We start from the raw sequence: 20560 nt of genomic DNA, 5'->3' as shown, positions 1-20560 counted from the left end.
AATCAAGCCTTTGCACTGCGATTAGGGTATAGGTTTACTCATCCACACTTCTGTTTGTCCTGTACTTTTCTGCAGAAAACCTGATTGACATTTGTTACAATTCAGCGGACGCGGGTGGCACTGTGGGTTAAACCACAGAGCCTAGGACTTGCCGATCAGAAGGTCGGCGGTTCGAATCCCTGCAAGCTCCCGTTGCTCGGTCCCTGCTCCTGCCAACCTAGCAGTTCGAAAGCACGAAGTGCAAGTAGATAAATAGGTACTGCTCCGACGGGAAGGTAAACGGTGTTTCCGTGCACTGCTCTGGTTCGCCAGAAGCGGCTTAGTCATGCTGGCTCCATGACCCTGAAGCTATACGCCAGATTCCTTGGCCAGTAAAGCGAGATGAGCGCCGCAACCCCAGAGTCGTCCACGACTGGACCTAATGGTCAGGGGTACCTTTACCTTTACAATTACAATTACAATTCAGAGCCAAATTGCGGGTTTTTCTGGGAAAAGCAGCAGGGCAAATGAAAAACCTCTTGGACCCTTGTTTATAAAGCACAGGAAATGAATGAGCCCTAAGACAAGACAACTGTGTTGGAGAAAACCCCGCTCCTTGAATTGATCAATAGGGTGTTCTCGGCTTTTATAGGGATGACAAAGCTGTTGCAAGCTGCATACCCTCCAACATTCTTGGGACCAAATTCGGGACGCTCCTTTTTTGGTCCTGAGCAAAAGATGAGCTGCTTTTGTTCTGGTGCTCAGGCACGACCCAGCTGATTTGTGCCAGAGAGCCAGACTGATAATGAAGCATCTTCTGGTCTGGCACTCTGGTGTGACCCAGCAGAGCATCTTTTGGTTTCGGGGCATTCCTGAAAGCATGTGAGTTGTAAGCTGAGCTCTGTTGCAATCATCCTAAACATAAAACTGGGAATGCAAAAGACTAGCCAAGCCAGCACCCTCCAGATTTGAACCATTTCTTTATGCTGCAGAGTGGCAACCTGCAGTGTCAGGTGAACTCCTTTATCTGATTGCTCTGGGAAACCAAGATTATATACCTTCTCATACCTTAAAATCTCTCCCAGAACAGTGGGATATCTTTACTCTCATCCCTTCGTATTTTATTAACAGAACTGGAAAGACTCCCAATATATGCAGTAAAGCCAGTGCTTTTTTCAGGGGTACTCAAGGGAAAGCGTACTGGCACCTCTTTTGTTGTTGTTGTTAAAAAGTGTGGGACTTAACTAACAGCCATGGGGAGTACTGGCACCTATTTTTTTGGGGGGGGGAGCACTGAGTAAAGCTTTCCTAGCTCATCACATTAAGAAATGGTGATGGGACCAATCCAGATCATTATTGCCCCATTAGCCTTCTTGGAAGGCAGTTATTGGAAAACTTTATGCCAGGTTTTTAAAACATAAGCTTTAACTTTGTATGAAGGAGGATAATAGTATTATTTGGAAGGCAGAGATTAGATTTAAAGCCGATTGCTCAACCATCCCTGTGTATTAGCTCACCTGGCAGAGAGATGTATACTTCAGTTCCTGGCACTAATCCTTCAAGGCCCTCCCACCTTTATTGATCTTAAGTCTGCTTTTGACTTGGTTCCAGGAAAATTGCTATGGTCTAAATCTGGGACGGGGAATCAGCGGCCCTGCAGATGTTGCTGGACTCCGGGCTCCCATCAGCACCAGCCAGGATGGTCTGTGGTCAGGGATGTTGGGGTTTGTGGTCCGGCAACAGCAGTGTTGCCACAGGTTCCCCCATCCCTGGCTTGAATTGCAAAGAACCTTCCTGGGTCTCTCCAAGCTGGGTGTTAAAATGGCAAAAAAACCATTTCAGTGTAATCCAGTATAAAGTGATGCATAGCGGGACGGAAACATCCTAACTCCACACATAAGCTCATGGGGGTTGATCTGGAGGTGGCTGGCCAGAAACAAGGCCTTAGGGCTGAAATGGACCGCTCAGCAAAGATGCTGTGCAAAAAGGTGAATTCACAGAACTGTAGAGTTGGAAGGGACACCAAGGGTCATCTAGTCCAACCCCTTGCAAGGCAGATGTTAGAGATTGCCAGAAAAGGGATCGAAAATAAAACTATTAAAATGGTATTATATAAATCCATAGTGCAACCAGTGGTGGGAGCAAACAGAAAGCTGGCGGGAGTACACCTAAAGAAGAGCAGATTCCCTTTGGGGATTTTCCAGGGATAGGGAAACACCAGATTTGGCAGGGACAACGTTCGGGACAGCTGCTATTTCTGGTCAACATTGTATGGACGGGGGAAATTAAAGAACACACAAGGGGTACATACTCTGCTTTATTCTGTGGTGTGGATGAGCCCTCACATGCATTTTCAAATTGGATGAGAGTTGGTTTGAGGGAAAACTCATCCAACGGCAGGATTTTGTTTATAAACTGCAGGATACCTATGGACTGTGGCTAACAGAGGGAGCACATTGGAGCCAGAGCATAGAGTCATGTTCACAAAGCCTGAGTCTCAGCCCCAAACACTGCAAGGGCCACGGGCTCCTCGGACTTGATGTATGTTGTGTGATGAGCCCCGTTTGTCAGGCGAGAGCCCCAAGCAGGGTGCTGAGCTCTTAACCTGGACTGAAGTCTCCATTATTATGTTTCATTAATTACTCAAGGCCTTACGCAAATTAAAACCACACAGATAAAATACAAAAAACCCCCTAAAAACATGTATGTTCATTGTTTAAAGGTAATTCAATTCTAACAGAATAAAAAGAATGCAAAAAACAAATCTATTAAAATACAATAGCAAAGCACTATTGACAAAGCCTTTCCTTTAAAAAACAGTCAGTTCAGAAAGGCCTGTCAAAAGAAAAGAGTTTTCACCTGCCAGCTGAAGGACAACAAGGAGGGAGCCTGTCTGACTTCTCCAGGGAGGGAGTTCCAGAGTCTGGGAGCAGCCACGGAGAAGGCCCTTTCCTTCGTCTCCTCCAAGTGTACCTGTGGAGGTAGCAGGACTGAGAAACCGGCCTTTCCTGAAGATCTCAGAGCCCAGGCAGGTTCATAGGGGAGAATGCGGTCCTTCAGATAGGCTGGTGCTAAGCCATATAGGGCTTTATAGGTCATCCATGAAATTCACAGGGTAGCCCTGGGGAAAGTCTCTGCTTTCTCCTTTGGGAATGTTTCCATCTCACCATCCTGGTGGTCTCCCCCCCTCCTCAGTCTCTATGGTTATGGGCAGAAGAAAACACAGGATGAAAGCCACCCCACCTCTGAACAAGCCCTCCTTTCTTCTCTTTCTTTTAAATCGCACCTCATCTTTGTTTCCAAGTTAGATCATTTCTCTGAAAAGCACACAGGCAAGCTATTAGCCGGGGCAAGATCAGGCAGGAAGATTCTGCTGTCAGCAGAGAGTGCCAGGGCACTTCAGACTTCATTCAAACAGTGTCATCCACAGGGGTCTGTCTAGACCCCCTGTTCCCACCTCCCACTCCTCATGCTCTCTTGAGTTTTGGCATTCAACGTCCCAATTTTCCTTCTGTTTTATTTGGCAGGATGCAGAGGAATTTGTGGGGGGGATTCCCATGCTGAGCACGGAGATGGGCAGCTGCTTTCTGCAGAGCATATCTCACAATTCCTAGGGACATTGGGGGCCCAAAACAACTTGGGACTATGAGATCACCTCACTCCTACCTGGCCACTTCTGTTGGCAGAAATGGCCCTGTTACAAGTGCCACATAATACCCATTCCACATTTGTAAGAACTTGCTATTTTTTCCGTGTGGCAGGACCTACATTTTGGAACTCCCTGCCTATTGATATCAGGCAGGCGCCTTCGCTGTACTTTTTTGGTTCCTGCGAAAAAAACATTTTTGTTTAGACAAGCCGACCCAGATGTTTGGAAAGTTGGTGCGAGCCTTGATCTGCTTTTAGTCTCTTGTTATATCAACTTCTTTAAAATCCAAAGCTACTGTTAATTTTTCTTATTAAGAACTGTATTGTTTCATCTTTTTTGTAATTAGCTGTGGTGGTTTTTTTGACCACCAAGCGGTATATAAATTTTATGAAACAAATAATAAATTCAGAGTATTATATTATTGCAGCAAGTTTTGTTGTTGTTGTTGTTTAGTCATTTAGTCGTGTCCGACTCTTTGTGACCCCATGGACCAGAGCACACCAGGCACTCCTGTGTTCCTTTTTTTTTTTTTTTAATAATATTTATTAAGCATTTTCAAATATGACAGAAAAAGAAAAATGAAAAAATAAAACATCCATTCTATAATCTTATTTTCATTAACATTTTTCCAGGACTTCCCCCACCCCCACCCCCTTTTGTATTCCAATTCTTTCAAATAAATTCAACAAGTTCTTACCCCAAGTTTTAAACTTATTACAATTAACCCAATATTAAGAATGTTTTTCCCTCCCCTAAAATCGACCTCGCTCCCTTCTATGAGTTCCCCACTTTAATATGCAGAACAGATTAAAATTTTAAAAAGATAAAAAAAAGAATAAAGTATAATTTAACACCCTTTGGATTCCAAATTTCCCTCCCCCCTTTCCCGGTTGCGTTCCCCAATGTCCATCAATGCCTGTTGTCATCCTGGAGATCCCATTTCTAGGCCGAAATCCTTCAGAGATCCACTTTGCCGTCTTTTTAAATAGTCTTTGCCATCTTTTTAATCATCTTTAATTTCAAGCGTCCAATCTTGGGAGAAATTCTATCTCAAAGAAGTCCTTTTTTTTTTTTGTCCGATTCTTATTGTTCATGTTGTTCTTGTTGTTCTCTCTCCTCATTTTTCTCTAGTTTCATTTCCTGCTCTCCTGCAAAAATGTTCCAATTCCAAAAGCTTCTAAATTCTCCTACAGAGGCTTTGTTATTCAGGAACAAAACTTACGTCAAGTCCCTTCCATTCTTCAATAGATAAGTCTATTGTCTCCTTTAGTGTAGAGACCTCTGTAGACAAAATAGTATTCCATTTCTGCAGTTTCCCAGGAGATAAAAAATCCAGTTCAAATTCCATGGCAACAATACTTGTAATGTCCCACAGCCCCTCTAGGGGGATTATAGTTACTCAGTTTCCTTCCAGATCCACCCAACAGTCAAAGTAACTTGTAATTCCTTATTTTAGACAATTTGTATCTAATTCGTAACAAATGTAACCGGCAAAGTCCTCCTAGCAAAGTTCTCTTTTTACTCTTCAGCTTTGACAGCTCCTTTGACAGCTGTCAAAGCCTCTGTTTCTCCTCTCCCGGCGCTCTCGCGGATCGCTCCCGGTCCCGGGGGGGGGGGTTGCATTTTAGCTCACATCTACTTTTCTCCTCCAGCCCAATCTTATAACTTTCCATCGTGAAAATAATAACTTTATCAAACTTAGGTAGCACTCGATCTTAGTTGTTAAATCCTTTGCTTTAAATCCTCTACAACAGGGGGGAGGCTGACTTCCTTTTTGCTCCTGATTTAAATTTTTTTTTTTTTCCTTTTTTAAGTCCAGTTTCCAATTACTCATGGGTTGTTCTTTTATTCCGAATTTTCAATTGAAGAGGTCAGCGCTCTCCGCCAAATGGCATGCGGCTTCGCTCGGCAGGGGAAGCGGAGGACTCACAGCACCACCACCACCCCCCCGTCACCCGCTCCGCAGCCTTTAAAAAGGCTCCTTCGCGTGGTCGGGGGGGCGCAAATGGTGCCAGCCAAGTCACCATGCCCATGGGTTTCAGCGCCCATGGTTTTTGAGGGTCCCCGTGTCGCCGGCGCGGTAGAACCCAGCCCCTGCCGAGCCGACTCCCTCCGGAGCTCGGAGGGAGTCCGCCATTCGGCGATGGCGCCAACCCGGAAGTGGCACTCCTGTGTTCCACTGCCTCCCGCAGTTTGGTCAAACTCATGCTGGTAGCTTCGAGAACACTGTCCAACCATCTCATCCTCTGTCTTCCCCTTCTCCTTGTGCCCTCCATCTTTCCCAACATCAGGTTCTTTTCCAGGGAGTCTTCTCTTGTCATGAGGTGGCCAAAGTATTGGAGCCTCAGCTTCACGATCTGTCCTTCCAGTGAGCACTCAAGGCTGATTTCCTTGAGAATGGATACGTTTGATCTTCTTGCCGTCCATGGGACTCTCAAGAGTCTCCTCCAGCACCATAATTCAAAAGCATCAATTCTTCGGCGATCAGCCTTCTTTATGGTCCAGCTCTCACTTCCATACATCACTACTGGGAAGACCATAGCTTTAACTATACGGACCTTTGTTGGCAAGGTGATGTCTCTGCTTTTTAAGATGCTGTCTAGGTTTGTCATTGCTTTTCTCCCAAGAAGCAGGTGTCTTTTAATTTCGCGGCTGCTGTCACCAGTATTGGGGTGGGGGATTTTTCCTATGTGAAACTACCAGTGCTTCCCCCCTGGGGGGTACTCAATGGCACACAGCACTGGCACCTTTTCCTCAACATGTTTAAAATGTGGCACTTACTGTAACAGCTTCATGGTGAATACCAGCACCTTTTTTCTTAAAAAGGGCACTGCAAACTACACATTATGTTAAATGCATTTCCTTAAAAGTCTGCTCAGGATCACCCAGCTTTCTTTCTTATGAGGAAAAAGCAGCTGTGCTGGGCCTCCAATCTAGATCAGGACCAGGGTGGAAGGAGGTGGTTTTTAAAACCTGTTGTTTCCCCACAAACACATACTGCATACCCTCCAACATTTCTCCAATGAAAATAGGGACGTCCCATTCCATAATGATAAGTTTATTATTTATACCCCACACATCTTACTGGGTTGCCCCAGCCCAGTGCTTTTTTTCTTTTAAAAAATGTTTAGGGGTATTCTCATTTTGACTCAAGAAAATCAAAAATTTATCGTTCAAATCAGGAAAAATACATACAGTAAATGGACAAAAGTACAAAGATTCACAAAATGTTTAGGGGTATGCGTGCCCCCAGAAAAAAAGCACTGCCCCTGCCACTCTGGGCGGCTTCCAACATATATAAAAGCATAATAAAACATTACACATTTTTTAAAAAACTTCCCTATATAGGATTGCCTTCAGACAGCTCAGGGGTTGGATAACTCCATACTCTCCAACGTTTCTCCAATGAAAATAGGGACTTCTTAAGGAAAAGCGGGACATTCTGGGATCAAATCAGAAACTGGAATGGCTTCTCTAAATCAGGGACGTCCCTGGAAAATATGGACACTTGGAGGGTCTGACACTGTACTCCCTTCCCCTCCCCACAATATTTTAGTCCAAAACATCTGGTTGACCAAGGCTGAACTTGCAGGAGGGGGGGTTCCCTCTTTCAATGGGAACAGGATTTATCCCACCTGAGATTATATGCCAAGCCGCCATCCTCTGCTGCTGCACTGGGAAGCCCTTCTACTCATTCCCTGGACTTCTGCCCCAAAGTCCTGCCCTGGCAGCACCGCAGATTGCTTGCAGCCCGTCTTCCCCAAGGACTGCATCCAACACCCCCCCCCCCACTTGCCATGAAATATTGATGGCAAGAGCTTTATCTTGCGTTATTGCTTCCAGTAACTTCTCCTGGCCCCTGCCCCTGGGCACAAGGCAGATGTACAACCCAAAGGCTAATGGGCCATTTCCTATTTTAAGCTCTGCCAGGCCAGCTCTGCCAGGGGGGAGGGGAGGGGTGCACACAGCTGAGTGGGAGAGATGAGTCTGGGTGGGACTTAAGAGCAGCTCATTGGGGCTTCACTGGACAGCATTTGTCCCTGGCGTGGCAGAATCAGAGAATTGGCGAGTTGGATGGGATCCCAAGGGTCTTTTAGTTCAACCCACCACAATGCAGGAGTCGCAGCTGGTGGTGGTCTGCTAAACAGCTGGCATTCTCAGCGCAGAAGCATCTGCTCAGGAAAGAGGGGTGGGTGAATCTAGCCATTTCAGTTTTACTGCGTTTCTCATTTTTCAAAGCCTTAAGCTCAGCCCCACAGATTTCCACAAAAATGCATTATTATTAATAATAATAATAATTTGAATTTTCTGTTTTACAATTTAGAATAATCATTTAAACATCCTTAAAATACAAGTGACTTCCCATCTTCTCTTTCCATGGTTCATTTTGTGTTTCATAAATCCCTGCATATTTTACAAAAACGAAGCCATTCAGTATTCCATTATTACATCCATCAAAACTTATTTACACATTTGAATTTATCTTTATGCTGCCAACATTTTCAAGTGTACACAATTCCCACCCCCCATATAGTCAATAAACATTTTTCAATGTTCTTTAAACGTATGTTCTTCTTGATCTGACTTTCAGGGTTGGTGTGTTGTGTGACAAGCACACAGAGTGCAATGAGATTGAGTGTTTGTGGAGGGTGGGGAGGCTCAGTTAATTTCATGGTACACAGGTTGTACATTGACAATAAATGTATTATTATTATTATTATTATTATTATTATTATTCTATATGTCGAGTCTGCAAACTGTGCATATTCTGTCAGCTTAAGTTGCCATTCTTCCTAACTGGGACCTCACTCATTTTCCATTTTTGGGCTAACGAAACACAGGGCACAGTAGTGGCATATTATTATTATTATTATTATTTGATATGGAAGGGGGGGGCATGTCTTCTTCACCTTCTTCTTCGCTACAATATATCCATTTATTTCCAATTGTCAATGTCAAAAGGGACTAAAATCTATAAAATTCATAGAAAATCAACGTGCCAATTTGCTCAATTTCTCTAGGACTCCATGACACCTCCCCTGTCCTCCATAATCCCTCAAGCAAGGTGTCAAGACCCAAATCCTGTCAAATCACTCTGCCAAGCCTTTCCTCCGGGCAATGCCAGGTGGCAGACTATGCGTACATGGACCATTGTCTTCTCATCACCGGTACTCAGGATGTGCTTATCTGCGCATATCTCCAGCTCTGCATATTCTCCCCTCCCTCCTCCATATGTTAATCCTGTGTAACCCAACCTCTTCTTAATGTATTCATGATGTAACTGGGATGTATTTTGCACTGTATTCTGGGACATGGAGGGAAGTTTTAAAAGTTCATGTCACCCCTTTCTCGCTGTTCAATCTCGCCTTGAACCTGTTGTGCAATAAACTTGGATCTTCTGCAGCTTGCTCCTGTCTCCGGCTGAGCTCATTTTCCTCCGCAGGGACCCGCGGACTTAGTCCGATGAGCTGGGTGGCAGAGCAGCCTCGCACCCAGATTTTACCGTAACATTATTATTATTATTATTATTATTATTATTAATTCTGCTGATGAAAATTCATTGGCATTTTTAGTCTCCATTTCTCATATTTCCCATTTTGGCATGCAATTTTACCACATATGCACATTTGCTGCAGAACTCTCCCCTCAATATACAACCCTAATATACATAAGATATGGTTTTATTAACACACACACACACACACACACATATATATGCCACCTGAGCCTAGGATAGAGATGCTCACAGAACCAACATCCCAACAGATCTTGCTTCCTTCTTAGGGTTCCAGGGCAGCCTCAAAGTCTAGCACAGAGCAGAGATGCCTCTGTGTCTCCAACTTCCAGCATCAGCCCAACATGCAGGTACAACCCTTCCCTACACAGAATCATTGCTTGGCCTATTGTTCCCCACCCTAGGAGGATGGTGGCTTCCAGCCAGATGAGGTTGGAAAAGGCCCACCCATTTGTCTCTATGGCAACAGGGCAACCTCATTTAGATGCTGTGAGAAGCACTTAACTGACCAGCAGCTATGGCCGTTTTCTTACAAAGAAACATTTCTAATCATTGCCTCTCCTACTACAGACCCTCCAAGTGTCCCTATTTTCCAGGGACAGTCCTGGTTTTACAGAAGCCATCCCAGTTTCTTATTTGATCCTGAAACGTCCTTAGGACGTCCCTATTTTCATTGGAGAAACGTTGGAGGGTATGGAATTATGCGACCCCCGAGCCAAGCAGATAAGTAACTAACTATACAACCTTTAGTAGAGGTCTGGAGGCGACCCTGTACAGTGGTACCTCGGTTTAAGAACAGTCCGGTTTAAGAACGATTTGGTTTACAAACTCCACAAAACCGGAAATAGTGTCTTGGTTTGAGAACTTTACCTCAGTCTAAGAACGGAATCCGAACCGTGGAAAGGCACTGGCAGCAGGAGGCCTCATTAGGGAAAGTGCACCTCAGTTTAAGAATGGACTTCCGGAACGGATTAAGTTTGTAAACTGAGGTACCACTGTATAGTTCTTTTAATGTTTTGGGTGTGTGTGTGTGTGTGGGTGGGTGGGTGGGTGTGGGTGTTGAAAGCTGTCCAGAGTGGCTGGGGCAACCCAGTCAGATTGATAGTGTAGTAATAATAATAATAATAATAATAATAATAATAATAATAATAGAATAGGACATGGCCATTTTCATCTGAGAAATGTTGGAGGGTATGCTACTGGATCCAATGAAGTGGAATGTCAGAAGATTCAGGACAGTTTTTCAAAGTCTGATAGTCATTTATACTTCCAGACCCCTCCTGCCACCCCCTTGCGCCCCTAGGTAATCCCCCGCAGGACAGTAGCACCCATTTTTAAAGTGCTGTGGTTGAGCACCTGCCTAGCCCTCAGGAGAGAGAGAGAGAGAGAGAGAGAGAGAGAGAGAGATGCACACATGCATCTGAGTTGTTCTTGCTGCATTCTGCCCTTTCTTCCCTTCAGGCAGTTTTGGAACCAGCGGATTTGTGGATTTGACACCCTTCAGCTTTTCTGACTGAGCAATTCCATCAGAGGCGCTCAAGGAACCAAACAATGGGTGGCTTATCTTTTGCTCTGGAGGCACTGTGGAAAAAGCGGGGCAAGCCACTCTGGCACACAAAGGCCCTTCAGTCTCCTGTTCTTCAGCTGGATAGAGCAAGTCTTCTCTCGCCCAGGGCAGGTGAGTGGAAACTCCCAAGAGGAGAAGGAGGAGGAACTGCCTTGTCTGGCTGAAGAGCCCAGCCTCCACCAAGGCTGAAAAGGCAAGCCACTGGACCTAGATGAGTGGTGCGCAGCACTGATTTTCTGCCCCACGAAGGGAACCCAGTTACTGGGCAAAGCAGAGTTGGACTTGAAACCTGGATGTATGAATGCAATTCACCGCTGCAGTGCCTGTTAAAGCATGTATAAAAAGGTAAAGGGACCCCTGACCATTAGGTCCAGTCGTGACCGACTCTGCGGTTGCAGTGCTTATCTCGCTTTATTGGTTGAGGGAGCCGGAGTACAGCTTCCAGGTCATGTGGCCAGCATGACTAAGCCACTTCTGGCGAACCAGAGCAGCGCACAGAAACGCCGTTTATCTTCCCACCAGAGCGGTACCTATTTATCTACTTGCACTTTGACGTGCTTTCGAACTGCTAGGTTCATAGACTCATCCCCCGTGCCCCCTTACCCTACCCTGTAAAAAGCATGATTCGGAATAGTATCTTGCATGAACCACCTAGGAAGACAATAACTCAATAACATTCAAATCAGGAACAATTTAATTGCACATTTGTACAAAATCCAAGTAAATTCCACCAAACGGATTAACTTGATGCACTGATAATACCAGCTTTTCAAAGCCTTATAGTCATTCATACTTCTAGCCAGGAGTTGGAAAGGTTGACACCCCCCACACAAGGGTGCAGGCCCGGAATTGGGGACGGAGGCACAAAATTGTGCCTCCCCACTCTGGCTGGGAGTAGCTAGGAGCTCACCTGCTTTGCCATGTGCTCCTTCGCTCCTCCAAATGACCAACATCTTCTTGCCAAGGGTGCAAGGGAGCCTACATATGTTCCTGCTTATAGCACCCCTTGCTGCCCCCTTGCTTCTTAGAGACACCCCCCCCCCAGGAATTCCACTGCCGCCCAGGGGGTGGTACCCTCACTTTGGAAACTATTCAGTCTTAGGCACCATCTCTGTCATTTTTTCCAGCACCTTCCTTTCCCAACGAGCCTTTTAAGTGTGGATCTCAACTCGGGTTAAGTACTTACCTAATTCATTCCGGAGGTCCGTTCTTAACCTGAAACTGTTCTTAACCTGAAGCACCACTTTAGCTAATGGGGCCTCCAGCTGCTGCCGTGCCACCGGAGCACGATTTCTGTTCTCATCCTGAAGCAAAGTTCTTAACCTGAAGCAATATTTCTGGGTTAGTGGAGTCTGTAACCTGAAGCGTATGTAACCTGAAGCATATGTAACCCGAGGTACCACTGTCCTGGGATTGTTTTTATTAGTATTATTTCATCACTTGTTGTTTGATGCCCTCTGCTCCTTTGGGGAGAAGGAGGGCATATATATTCAATAAATAAATGTGGCTGCAGACCTGTTAGTCACAATCCAGCGGCATCTCTGCGAGGGTCCTCCTGGGTGGAGCAAGAGCCTTGTGTCCTGGAATAACCTCCGCACCAAACTGGATAAAGCACCGCTTGAAAGGGCAATTGCATCTTTGCCGAAGCAACAGAATTACCCACTTAGCGCACATAAGAGCCAGAAGACTGTCAGGCCCCTTGGCAAGGAAACGGGCTGCCTTGGCGCCTACCCGCTAGCTCAGATCACAGAGCTTGGCCTGCAGCGGTTTCCCTTTCTGGTCACTTGAACACCTTCAGCCCAATCTCCTTTCTGATTCCCAGCACAAGAACAGGAGGAAGCTGCCATGCCCTGTGCCAAACCATTGGTCCATCGAGTTCTGTATTGCCTACTCTGACTGGCAGCAGCTCTTCTCTCTCCCAGCCCTCCCTGGAGATGCCAGTGAGGATTGAACCTGGTGCCTTCAAAGCACTTCCACTGAGCTATGAGCCTTTGCCTACTGTCCCCATTGGGCAGTTTCCCCAGAAGGAGGTGGGCCGGTTGGGCGACAGCCACTGATGCCCCTTGGCCCAATCTCAGCCAATCCACCCACCTATCTCCTTACGCTCACATATCCTAGAATCGTAGAATTGGAAGGGACCCTGAGGATCATCTAGTCCAACCCCTGCAATGCAGGAATATGCAGCTGTCCCATACAGGGATTCGAACTTGCAACCTTGGCATTATCAGCACCATGCTCTAACCAAGTGAGCTATCCAGGTCAGAGCATGATGAACAAAGGGAAGATTTGCCTCTATCCAAGGCTGAGAGAATTCCAGCTTTCCAGCCCTGATCCCCTGCCTTAAAGTCCTCTACCTTCCTGGGTTCCGGGGCCACATTTGAGAGTTGTGGTGGGCATGGCAAAATGCTTATTCTGCAGCAGAAAAAAGACTGGCTGTGCTCAGAACCTCTCTGCAAGACACCTAAACACACCCCAACATAAATGAAAGGAAGGAAGGAATAGGCAACACCCTCCCCGGGACAGCCACCTCCCATAAAAACTTGATTTAAATTTGAAGGGGGGGAGAACAAGGCCTTGACGAGTGCCAAGGGGGCTGTCAGAGAATGTCATATTGCCAGGAGGAGATAATACTGGAGTTAGTGGACCTCCAATGAAACTCACTCATTACATTGCTAAACTATGGAACTCACTGCCACAGGAGGCAGTGAATGGCCACCAACGTCATGGTCAGAGGCAGGAAATGCTTCTGAATACCAGTTGCTGGAAGCTGCAGGAGAGGGGAGGGCTCTTGTGGTCAAATCCTGCTGGTGGTATGTTTCCCTTGTGGGTGGGCCACTGTGAGAATAGGATGCTGGACTAAATGGGCCACACCTCAGCCAAGGCTCCCCCCACATTCTGTGCTTTTTCTTGTGCAGATATTCTATGTTGGGGGCAGATTGCAGGTGTTTGGGGAAGTCTAGCTAGCCAGCTGCGGGCTCGGTTACTGCAAGGCAGCAGGGCCCAGAACAGAACAATTATTCCAGGAACTTTGAAGGGCAGACAAGTTGTGGCGCTTGGGTTTCAGTGGGGCTTTGGTTTTGGCAGACGGGCGGGCCGCTGCGTGAGTGGCACCGCTTTACTTCTCCCTGTCAAGATGAAGTGGGTGGGGAGACAAGGGAGGTGGGAGCTTAAAAAGGAAAGAGCTCAGGTGAAGAGGAGAGGCAGCCACCTGAGATACAGACACCTCTTGGGACTAGAGACAAGTCAAAGTCTGCTTTGTTGGCCTGCTGGAATAATTCCATCAAGCTCTGCTGGTAAGTGCATGAGCACATGGGGGGCTGGTTCGGACTCAGAGGACAGCTGGGATTTTGGGCAAGTCACAGTCAGCCTTGGAGTGATGCTGCAAGGGATAAAGGTTGCAAAATAAAGCTTAACTTTATCCACTACAGTGGTACCTCGGGTTATATACGCTTCAGGTTACAGACGCTTCAGGTTACAGACTCCACTAACCCAGAAATAGTACCTCAGGTTAAGAACTTTGCTTCAGGATAAGAACAGAAATTGTGTGGTGGCAGCGGAAGGCCCCATTAGCTAAAGTGGTACCTCAGGTTAAGAACAGTTTTAGGTTAAGAATGGACCTCCAGAACGAATTAAGTTCTTAACCCCAGGTACCACTGTACTTTTAATGTAGTTTATCTATGGAACTCACTGCCACAGGAGTCAGTGAAGGCCAGCAACCTAGACAGCTTTAAAAGAGGATTAGACAGATTCATGGGGGTATCGATGGCTACTAGCTACATTGGCTATGCTCTGCCTCCACAGCTGGAGCAAAAAATGCTTCTGAATACCAGTTGAGAGTTGCTGGTTTCCCACAGGCATCTGGTTGGCCACTCTAAGAACAGGATACTGGACTAGGTGGGCCACTGGCCTGATCCAGCAAACAAGTTCTTTTGTTCAAAACCACTCAACATGATGTGCAAATGGCACGTCCCAATTGATTGGTGCGCAAATAGACCTGGAGAGGGTGGGGCAGGGGACTTGATGCTGCAAATAGGTTGCTGAGACATCTCAAGCAGGTCATTGCCAGCAGCTGTTGCAGTTTTTAAAAACTTTAGTCCAAAACATCTGGGAGAAATCTACAACTCCCATCAGCCTCGGCCAAGACGACTGGGAGTTGTAGTTCAAAATGGCCATGTTGGCTGGGGGTGGTGGGAGTTTGCAGTCCAAAGCATTTGGAGGGAGGCAGGTGGCTTTGATGATGCCACAACCAGAGAAGACGGAGGGGGATGGGATAGACGTCTTCAGATATCTGAAGGGCTGTTCCATGGAGGATGGAGCAAGCTTGTTTTCTGCTGCTCCAGCGGGGAGGACCTGAACATACGGATTCAAATGGCAAGGAAGGAAATTCCATGTAAACATTAGGAAGAGCCTTCCGAGCTGTTTGACAGTGGAATGGGCTTCCTCGGAAGGTAGTGGACTCTCCTTCCTTGCAGTTTTTAAAAAAGAGATTAGATGGCCATCTGCCAGGGATTCTTTAGCTGTGATTTCTGCATTTCAGGGGGTTGATGACTTTTGGGTAGTCCCGTCTCACCCAACAGTCCTATGTGTGTTGTTTTGTGCATGTGCGCTCTCTCTCTCACACACACACACACACACACACACACACACACACTAATGTTGCCTTGTGTATTTGCCAATGCCAAGCCTCTCTCTTTCAGAGACCCCAAAGGCCATGCCAACTCTCCTCTCTGCCACCATCCTTTCGGTGCTGCTGGCCACAGGCTGCTGGACTTATGAAGCCACCCCTGGAGTCGGTTGCCACCTCCATCGTGAGCTGCAGGGCTTGGGGGTTAGGGGGGGGAAAGCAGCCAGTCCTCAGCAGGGGACTGTCGGCCTCCGCAAAGAAGCAGTGGGGAGGGAAGGTGTCTGGGCCCTTGCTGAGACACCCAGCCTCGTTCACTTCTTACACCTGTAGGGCCTGGTATCCAGCGCTCCCAGGAGTCTTGCTCAATTCGCTGCGAATCCTGCCTTGCGGGGGGGGGTTGGACTAGATGATCCTTGGGGGGGTCTCTCCCAACTCTACAATTCTAGGATTCTATAATAAAAGTTATGGGCTGGCTCCAGCAAAGCTAGGTAATTACATAGATCAATGCAACAGTGATACCGATCCAAAGCCTTTCAGAAGCAGTGGGTTCAGAATCAAAGAACCACAAAATGAGAGACCTTCCAGGGATTTGAGCCCTGCTGGAGATGCAAGGATCTCAGCCTGGGAAGGCAGGAGACAACAAAACAAAACTGGAAACTCTTGCCTTTTTTTTAATTGTCAAAGCAGGTTTTTTGATCACCCTGGATTGTCACCAATTATTTAGAATCCATGCTTGGTGGATAGGTTCACGATAAGATTTCCCCCACCCCAAAAGAAAATAATAGAGAGTATATCTTAAGAATTTGAGATTTTTTTTTTTTTTAAACTCAAACAACAGGAATGTTATGACCATAGGCCAGGGATCAGCAACCCACGGCTCCAGAGCCGCATGTGGCTCTTTTACACCTTTGCCGCGGCTCCGGGGCGGATACTAGGGAGGGGAGGAGGCGCATTGTGTGCCCTGACACTCCCTACTGTTTTAAATGTCGCAATGGTTTTGCGGCTCCCAGTTTTTTTCTTCTTCGGTCCAAGTGGCTCTTTTTGTCTTAAAGGTTGCAGACCCCTGCCATAGGCAAATAAAAGCCCCTTCCCCCTTCTTTTTAAAACAGGGGTTGGGAATACCCTTTGTATTGAGCCTAACTGCTGTGTGGGGTGGAGTGGGCGGTAGGGAGACTGGGCGCCAGAGGGGGCCACATCTGGCCCTGAACGAGATGGAGAACCCCAGCCCTGTTCTAAAGCAAAAGCATTCCTTCCTGTTTTTAGGGTTGCCATGTGTCCTCCCCCCCCCCCCCCCGGACGTCCTCTTTTTCAGGGGTAAAATTTCCTTCCGGGTGGGTTTCTTATATTTGCGAAAATGTCATGTGTCCTCTTTTGCTGCCCACCCACGATTGCCCTGCTCTTCCTCCTCCTCTCCCAGCTTTCAGCGTGACCATCAAGAGTGACCCCCGAGGGAGCTGCCGCAGCAGGCAAACGGTCCAGGCCTGCGTGGGCTACTGCGAATCTAGCGCCTTCCCCTCCAAGTACTCAGTCCTCCTGGCCAGCAACTTCAAGCACAACATCACATCCGTCTCCCAGTGCTGCACCATCGCCAAGATGCAGAAGGTGAGTGAAACCGACACCCATCTAAGTAACTGGAACCTACGCACACCCTTCAACCGGTTTGATGGTGGTTGCTTCATGCAAACACAGAGTTAAACTGCGGAACTCACTGTCGCAGGATGCTCGCCAACCTGGATGGCTTTAAAAGAGGGTTGGGCAAATCCATGGAGAATAAGGCTATTGGTGGCTTCTAGCTATGCTCTGGCTAATAATAAGAATAATCATACTAATTTTTTATTTATACCCCGTCCATCTGGCTGGGTTTCCCCAGCCACTCTGGGCGGCTTCCAACCGAATATTAAAAACAATACAGCATCAAACATTAAAAACTTCCCTAAACAGGGAAGTTGTCTTTTAAAAGTAAAATAGTTGCTTATTGCCTTGACATCTGCTGGGAGGACATTCCACAGGGCAGGCACCACAACGGAGAAGGCCCTCTGCCTGGTTCCCTGTAACATGGCTTCTCGCAGTGAGGGAACTGCCAGAAGGCCCTCGGAGCTGGACCTCAGTGTCCGGGCTCTGCCTCCACTGCATACCCTCCAATATTTGTCTGAGGAAATAATAATAATTTGTTATTTATACTTTGCCTGTCTGACTGGGTTGCCCCAGCCACTCTGAGCAGCTTCCAACATATTAAAAAAAACATAATAAAACATTGAACATTTTTTTTTAAAACTTCCCTATACAGAACTGCCTTCAGATGTCTTCTAAAGGCTGTAGTTACTTTTATCTCCTCGGCTCTGGATTTGCATAATTCCATACCATCCAACATTTCTCCGCTGAAAACAGGAAAAGCAGGACATTCCGAGATCAAATCAGAAACTGCAACAGCTTCTGTAAATCTGAGACTATCCCTGGAAAATAGGGAAACCTGGAGAGTCTGCTGGCACTGTTGGGGCAGCAATGCTTTTGAATACCAGTTGCTGGAAGCCACAGGAGGGGAGAGGGCTCTTGTGCTCAGGGGTCCTGCTTGTGGGTTTCCGAATGACATCTGGTTGGCCACTGTGAGAACAGGATGCTGGACCAGATGGAACCCCTTTGGCCTGATCCAGCCAGCTCTTCTTATGTTCCTATAACTAGCAATGTGGTGATGGAAAGTGTGGTGGTGGCCCCAGCTCCTCCTGTTTGGTTGGTTCAGCCAGTGGAGGTGGAGAGAATGATAGGCACCAAGTCAGACCCATTGGTTCATTTAGCTTTTTGTTGTCTACACTGACTGGCAGCAGCTCTCTGGGATTTCAGGCAAGAATCTCTCCCAGCCCTCCCGGGAGATGCCAGCAGAGATTGAAACTGGGACCTCCTGCTTGCAAGGCAGATGCTCTGCCGCTGAGTAATGGCCCTTTCCCCGTATACGAGAATCTAGAGAAAGGCGTAGGTTGCAGCTCACAAACCTCTGGACTGGGCTGAAGGTGAGCATAACATGGCAAAGGCCTGGTTAAAAAAGGGGCTGAAGTGGGCGGTCAGAGCAGGAAAAGCCAGGCTCCCACAGCATGGTGCTGAAAATGCCAAGATTGCAGATTTGATCCCCGTATGAGACAGCTACATTGTCCTTCAAAGCACAGGGTTGGACTGGATCATTGTCAGGATCCCTTCCAAATACAATTCTAGGATTCTACAATCCTAGAACTGTAGAATTCAAAGGATACCTCCAAGGGTTAATCCACGACCGACCCAGTGTAAGGCAGGAATCACAGCTAACTAATCCCCGACCAACGACCATCCAACTTCTGCTTAACCATCAGTGAAGGAGAGTCCACCACCTTCCAAAGTACAGGTCTTACTGTCAGAAAAGTTCTTCCTATTGTTTAGTTGGAATCTCTTTCCGTGTCAGAGCCAGTGTGGTGTAGTGGTTAAGAGTGGTAGATTCATAATCTGGTGAACTGGGTTCGCTTCCCTGCTCCTCCACATGCAGCTGCTGGGTGACCTTGGGCTAGTCACACTTCTCTGAAGTCTCTCAGCCCCACTCACCTCACAGAGTGTTTGTTGTGGGGGAGGAAGGGAAAGGAGAATGTTAGCCGCTTTGAGACTCCTCAAAGTAATGATAAAGCGGGATATTAAATCCAAATTCTTCTTCTTCTCTTCTTCATTTGAATCCGTATGTTCAGGTCCTCCCCTCTGGAGCAGCAGAAAACAAGCTTGCTCCATCTTCCATGTGACAGCCCTTTAGATAGTTGAAGATGGCTCTCCTTTCACCTCTTTGTCTTCTCCTGGCTAAACATACCATCTTCTCTTTTCTTTCTCCTACAGATTAAGGTGCATCTGCGTTGTGGGGCTACCCGGCCCGAGACCATAGAAGTCTTCACAGCAAAGACTTGCCAGTGTGACGTGTGCCGCCTCTCCAGATATTAGGGAGTCGGCGGTCCCATCCCTGCTTGCGGCCTTTCTATGCTATCAATTGCCAGCTCTCACTACCCTGGTCTCCCCCTTCCCCTATCCCAACCAGAGTTTGCTTAATTCAAGGATGTAGCCCAGGGGGCAGCTGCCTGCAGAGCCACGCTGACACCTACCACATCCCCCAAATATTGCCTCCTTACATACTTGGCAAACTAGTGAACTCAACTAGCCTGAAGGCTGCAGTGGCGGGAGAAGCTGGGGCCACTCCCCCCCCCCTTGTGGGGGCTCTGCCCCACAAGTCACAAACGCAAGCAGGCAGAAGAAACCTTTTCTGGAAACAAGGAGGATATAAATGCAACGAAATAAAATAAATATAAAACCACAACCATGCTTCTCCCAGCTCTTTTCACCGTTCAGATCTCGGAGGCAACAGTGCCACCTGCCCAGCCGCGCTCCCCCCAAAGCCACTGACATCAGACGTCAAAATCAGCCATGACATGGAAGGTTTCTCTTTATTGAATACAGACTCGTCCAGCAAAAGGAACACAGGGCAAGGGCGAAACTTTTAATAAATAAGACCGACGACGCCCTGCCCCCCTTCAACAAAATAGCTCTCTTCTGCAGCATCCTCCCTCCCCCCCACCCGCCCCACCCCACCCCTGGGTGCCTTGGGGCCTCCCCCCCTGTGGAAACTACACGAGTGTGGCATCTAAATAGACTATAGAAGAGGAGGTGTCCCCAGATACTACAGTGCCCAACTGGCTTCAGTGTTCTGCTAAAAAATAAAACTGTAATACACTCAATGCTCCCCCCTCCCCAAAATAACCACCCAGTGACTATTCTTCTGGTTACAGATAATGTTTTGAGGTCATCATGCCGAGCAAAGAGGGAGGGGTGGCAGTGGTGGTAGTGGGGAGCTTTTAACCCCCCTGCTCCCCACACACAGATACTAAACCCTTTGGTGGAGGGGGAATGATATAGTCAGCAAACCAAGGCCTCCCCCCCGACCCCTTTATCGCCACCACAACCACAGCACCCTAGTATTTTGGACCTGGAACACCCCAGATGTTTCTCCCAGCTACCACCAGCCCCAGTCAGGGATGGCGGAGTCCCACAAGACCAAATGTTGTCATCCCCCCCCCCCCCCCCCACCGCAAGACCTGAGAGAGAAGGAGCAAGATTGCAGCCACCGCCTCCCCCTCCTCCTGCAGAGAGGTGGTACATCCTTGTCTGCTTACCCTTGAAATGTCCTGACCCTCAATGCCCCCCCACAAAAAACTCAATTTCCCAGCAAGC

At 47.4% G+C, this 20560-nt stretch overlaps 1 protein-coding gene across 3 annotated transcripts; it reads left to right on the top strand.

Moving 5' to 3' along the window:
• The first annotated feature begins 10306 nt into the window (after window positions 1–10306).
• GPHA2 (glycoprotein hormone subunit alpha 2) lies at window positions 10307–19920 on the top strand. Of its 3 annotated transcripts, none has more exons than XM_079957280.1 (4): window positions 10307–10821; window positions 15408–15518; window positions 16752–16936; window positions 19178–19919. In XM_079957280.1, exons 1-4 carry the CDS (start codon window positions 10695–10697, stop codon window positions 19277–19279), a joined length of 525 nt encoding a protein of 174 aa, XP_079813406.1. In that variant the 5' UTR covers window positions 10307–10694; the 3' UTR covers window positions 19280–19919. The 3 variants fall into 3 exon arrangements, with proteins under 3 accessions (XP_079813406.1, XP_079813405.1, XP_079813407.1); XM_079957279.1 differs by lacking the exon at window positions 10307–10821 and adding an exon at window positions 13737–14003 and having other exon boundaries at window positions 19178–19920; XM_079957281.1 differs by lacking the exon at window positions 10307–10821 and having other exon boundaries at window positions 15336–15518.
• Window positions 19921–20560: the final 640 nt, after the last annotated feature.

The sequence above is a fragment of the Podarcis cretensis genome, assembly GCF_951804945.1.
Source record: "Podarcis cretensis genome assembly, chromosome: 16".
In the NCBI taxonomy this organism is placed as follows: Eukaryota; Metazoa; Chordata; class Lepidosauria; order Squamata; family Lacertidae; genus Podarcis; species Podarcis cretensis.
Note: the sequence above shows the minus strand (reverse complement) of the source record. Positions and strands in the feature narration are given on the sequence as shown.

What these genes read in the sequence shown, in the direction of transcription:
- GPHA2 (XM_079957279.1), top strand. Translation starts at nt 13,844, where the DNA reads ATGAAGTGGGTGGGGAGACAAGGGAGGTGGGAGCTTAAAAAGGAAAGA. An exon ending in AATTCCATCAAGCTCTGCTG is followed by an intron (nt 14,004 to 15,407) that starts GTAAGTGCATGA and finishes TCTCTCTTTCAG; the next exon opens with AGACCCCAAAGGCCATGCCA. An exon ending in AGTCGGTTGCCACCTCCATC is followed by an intron (nt 15,519 to 16,751) that starts GTGAGCTGCAGG and finishes CTCCTCTCCCAG; the next exon opens with CTTTCAGCGTGACCATCAAG.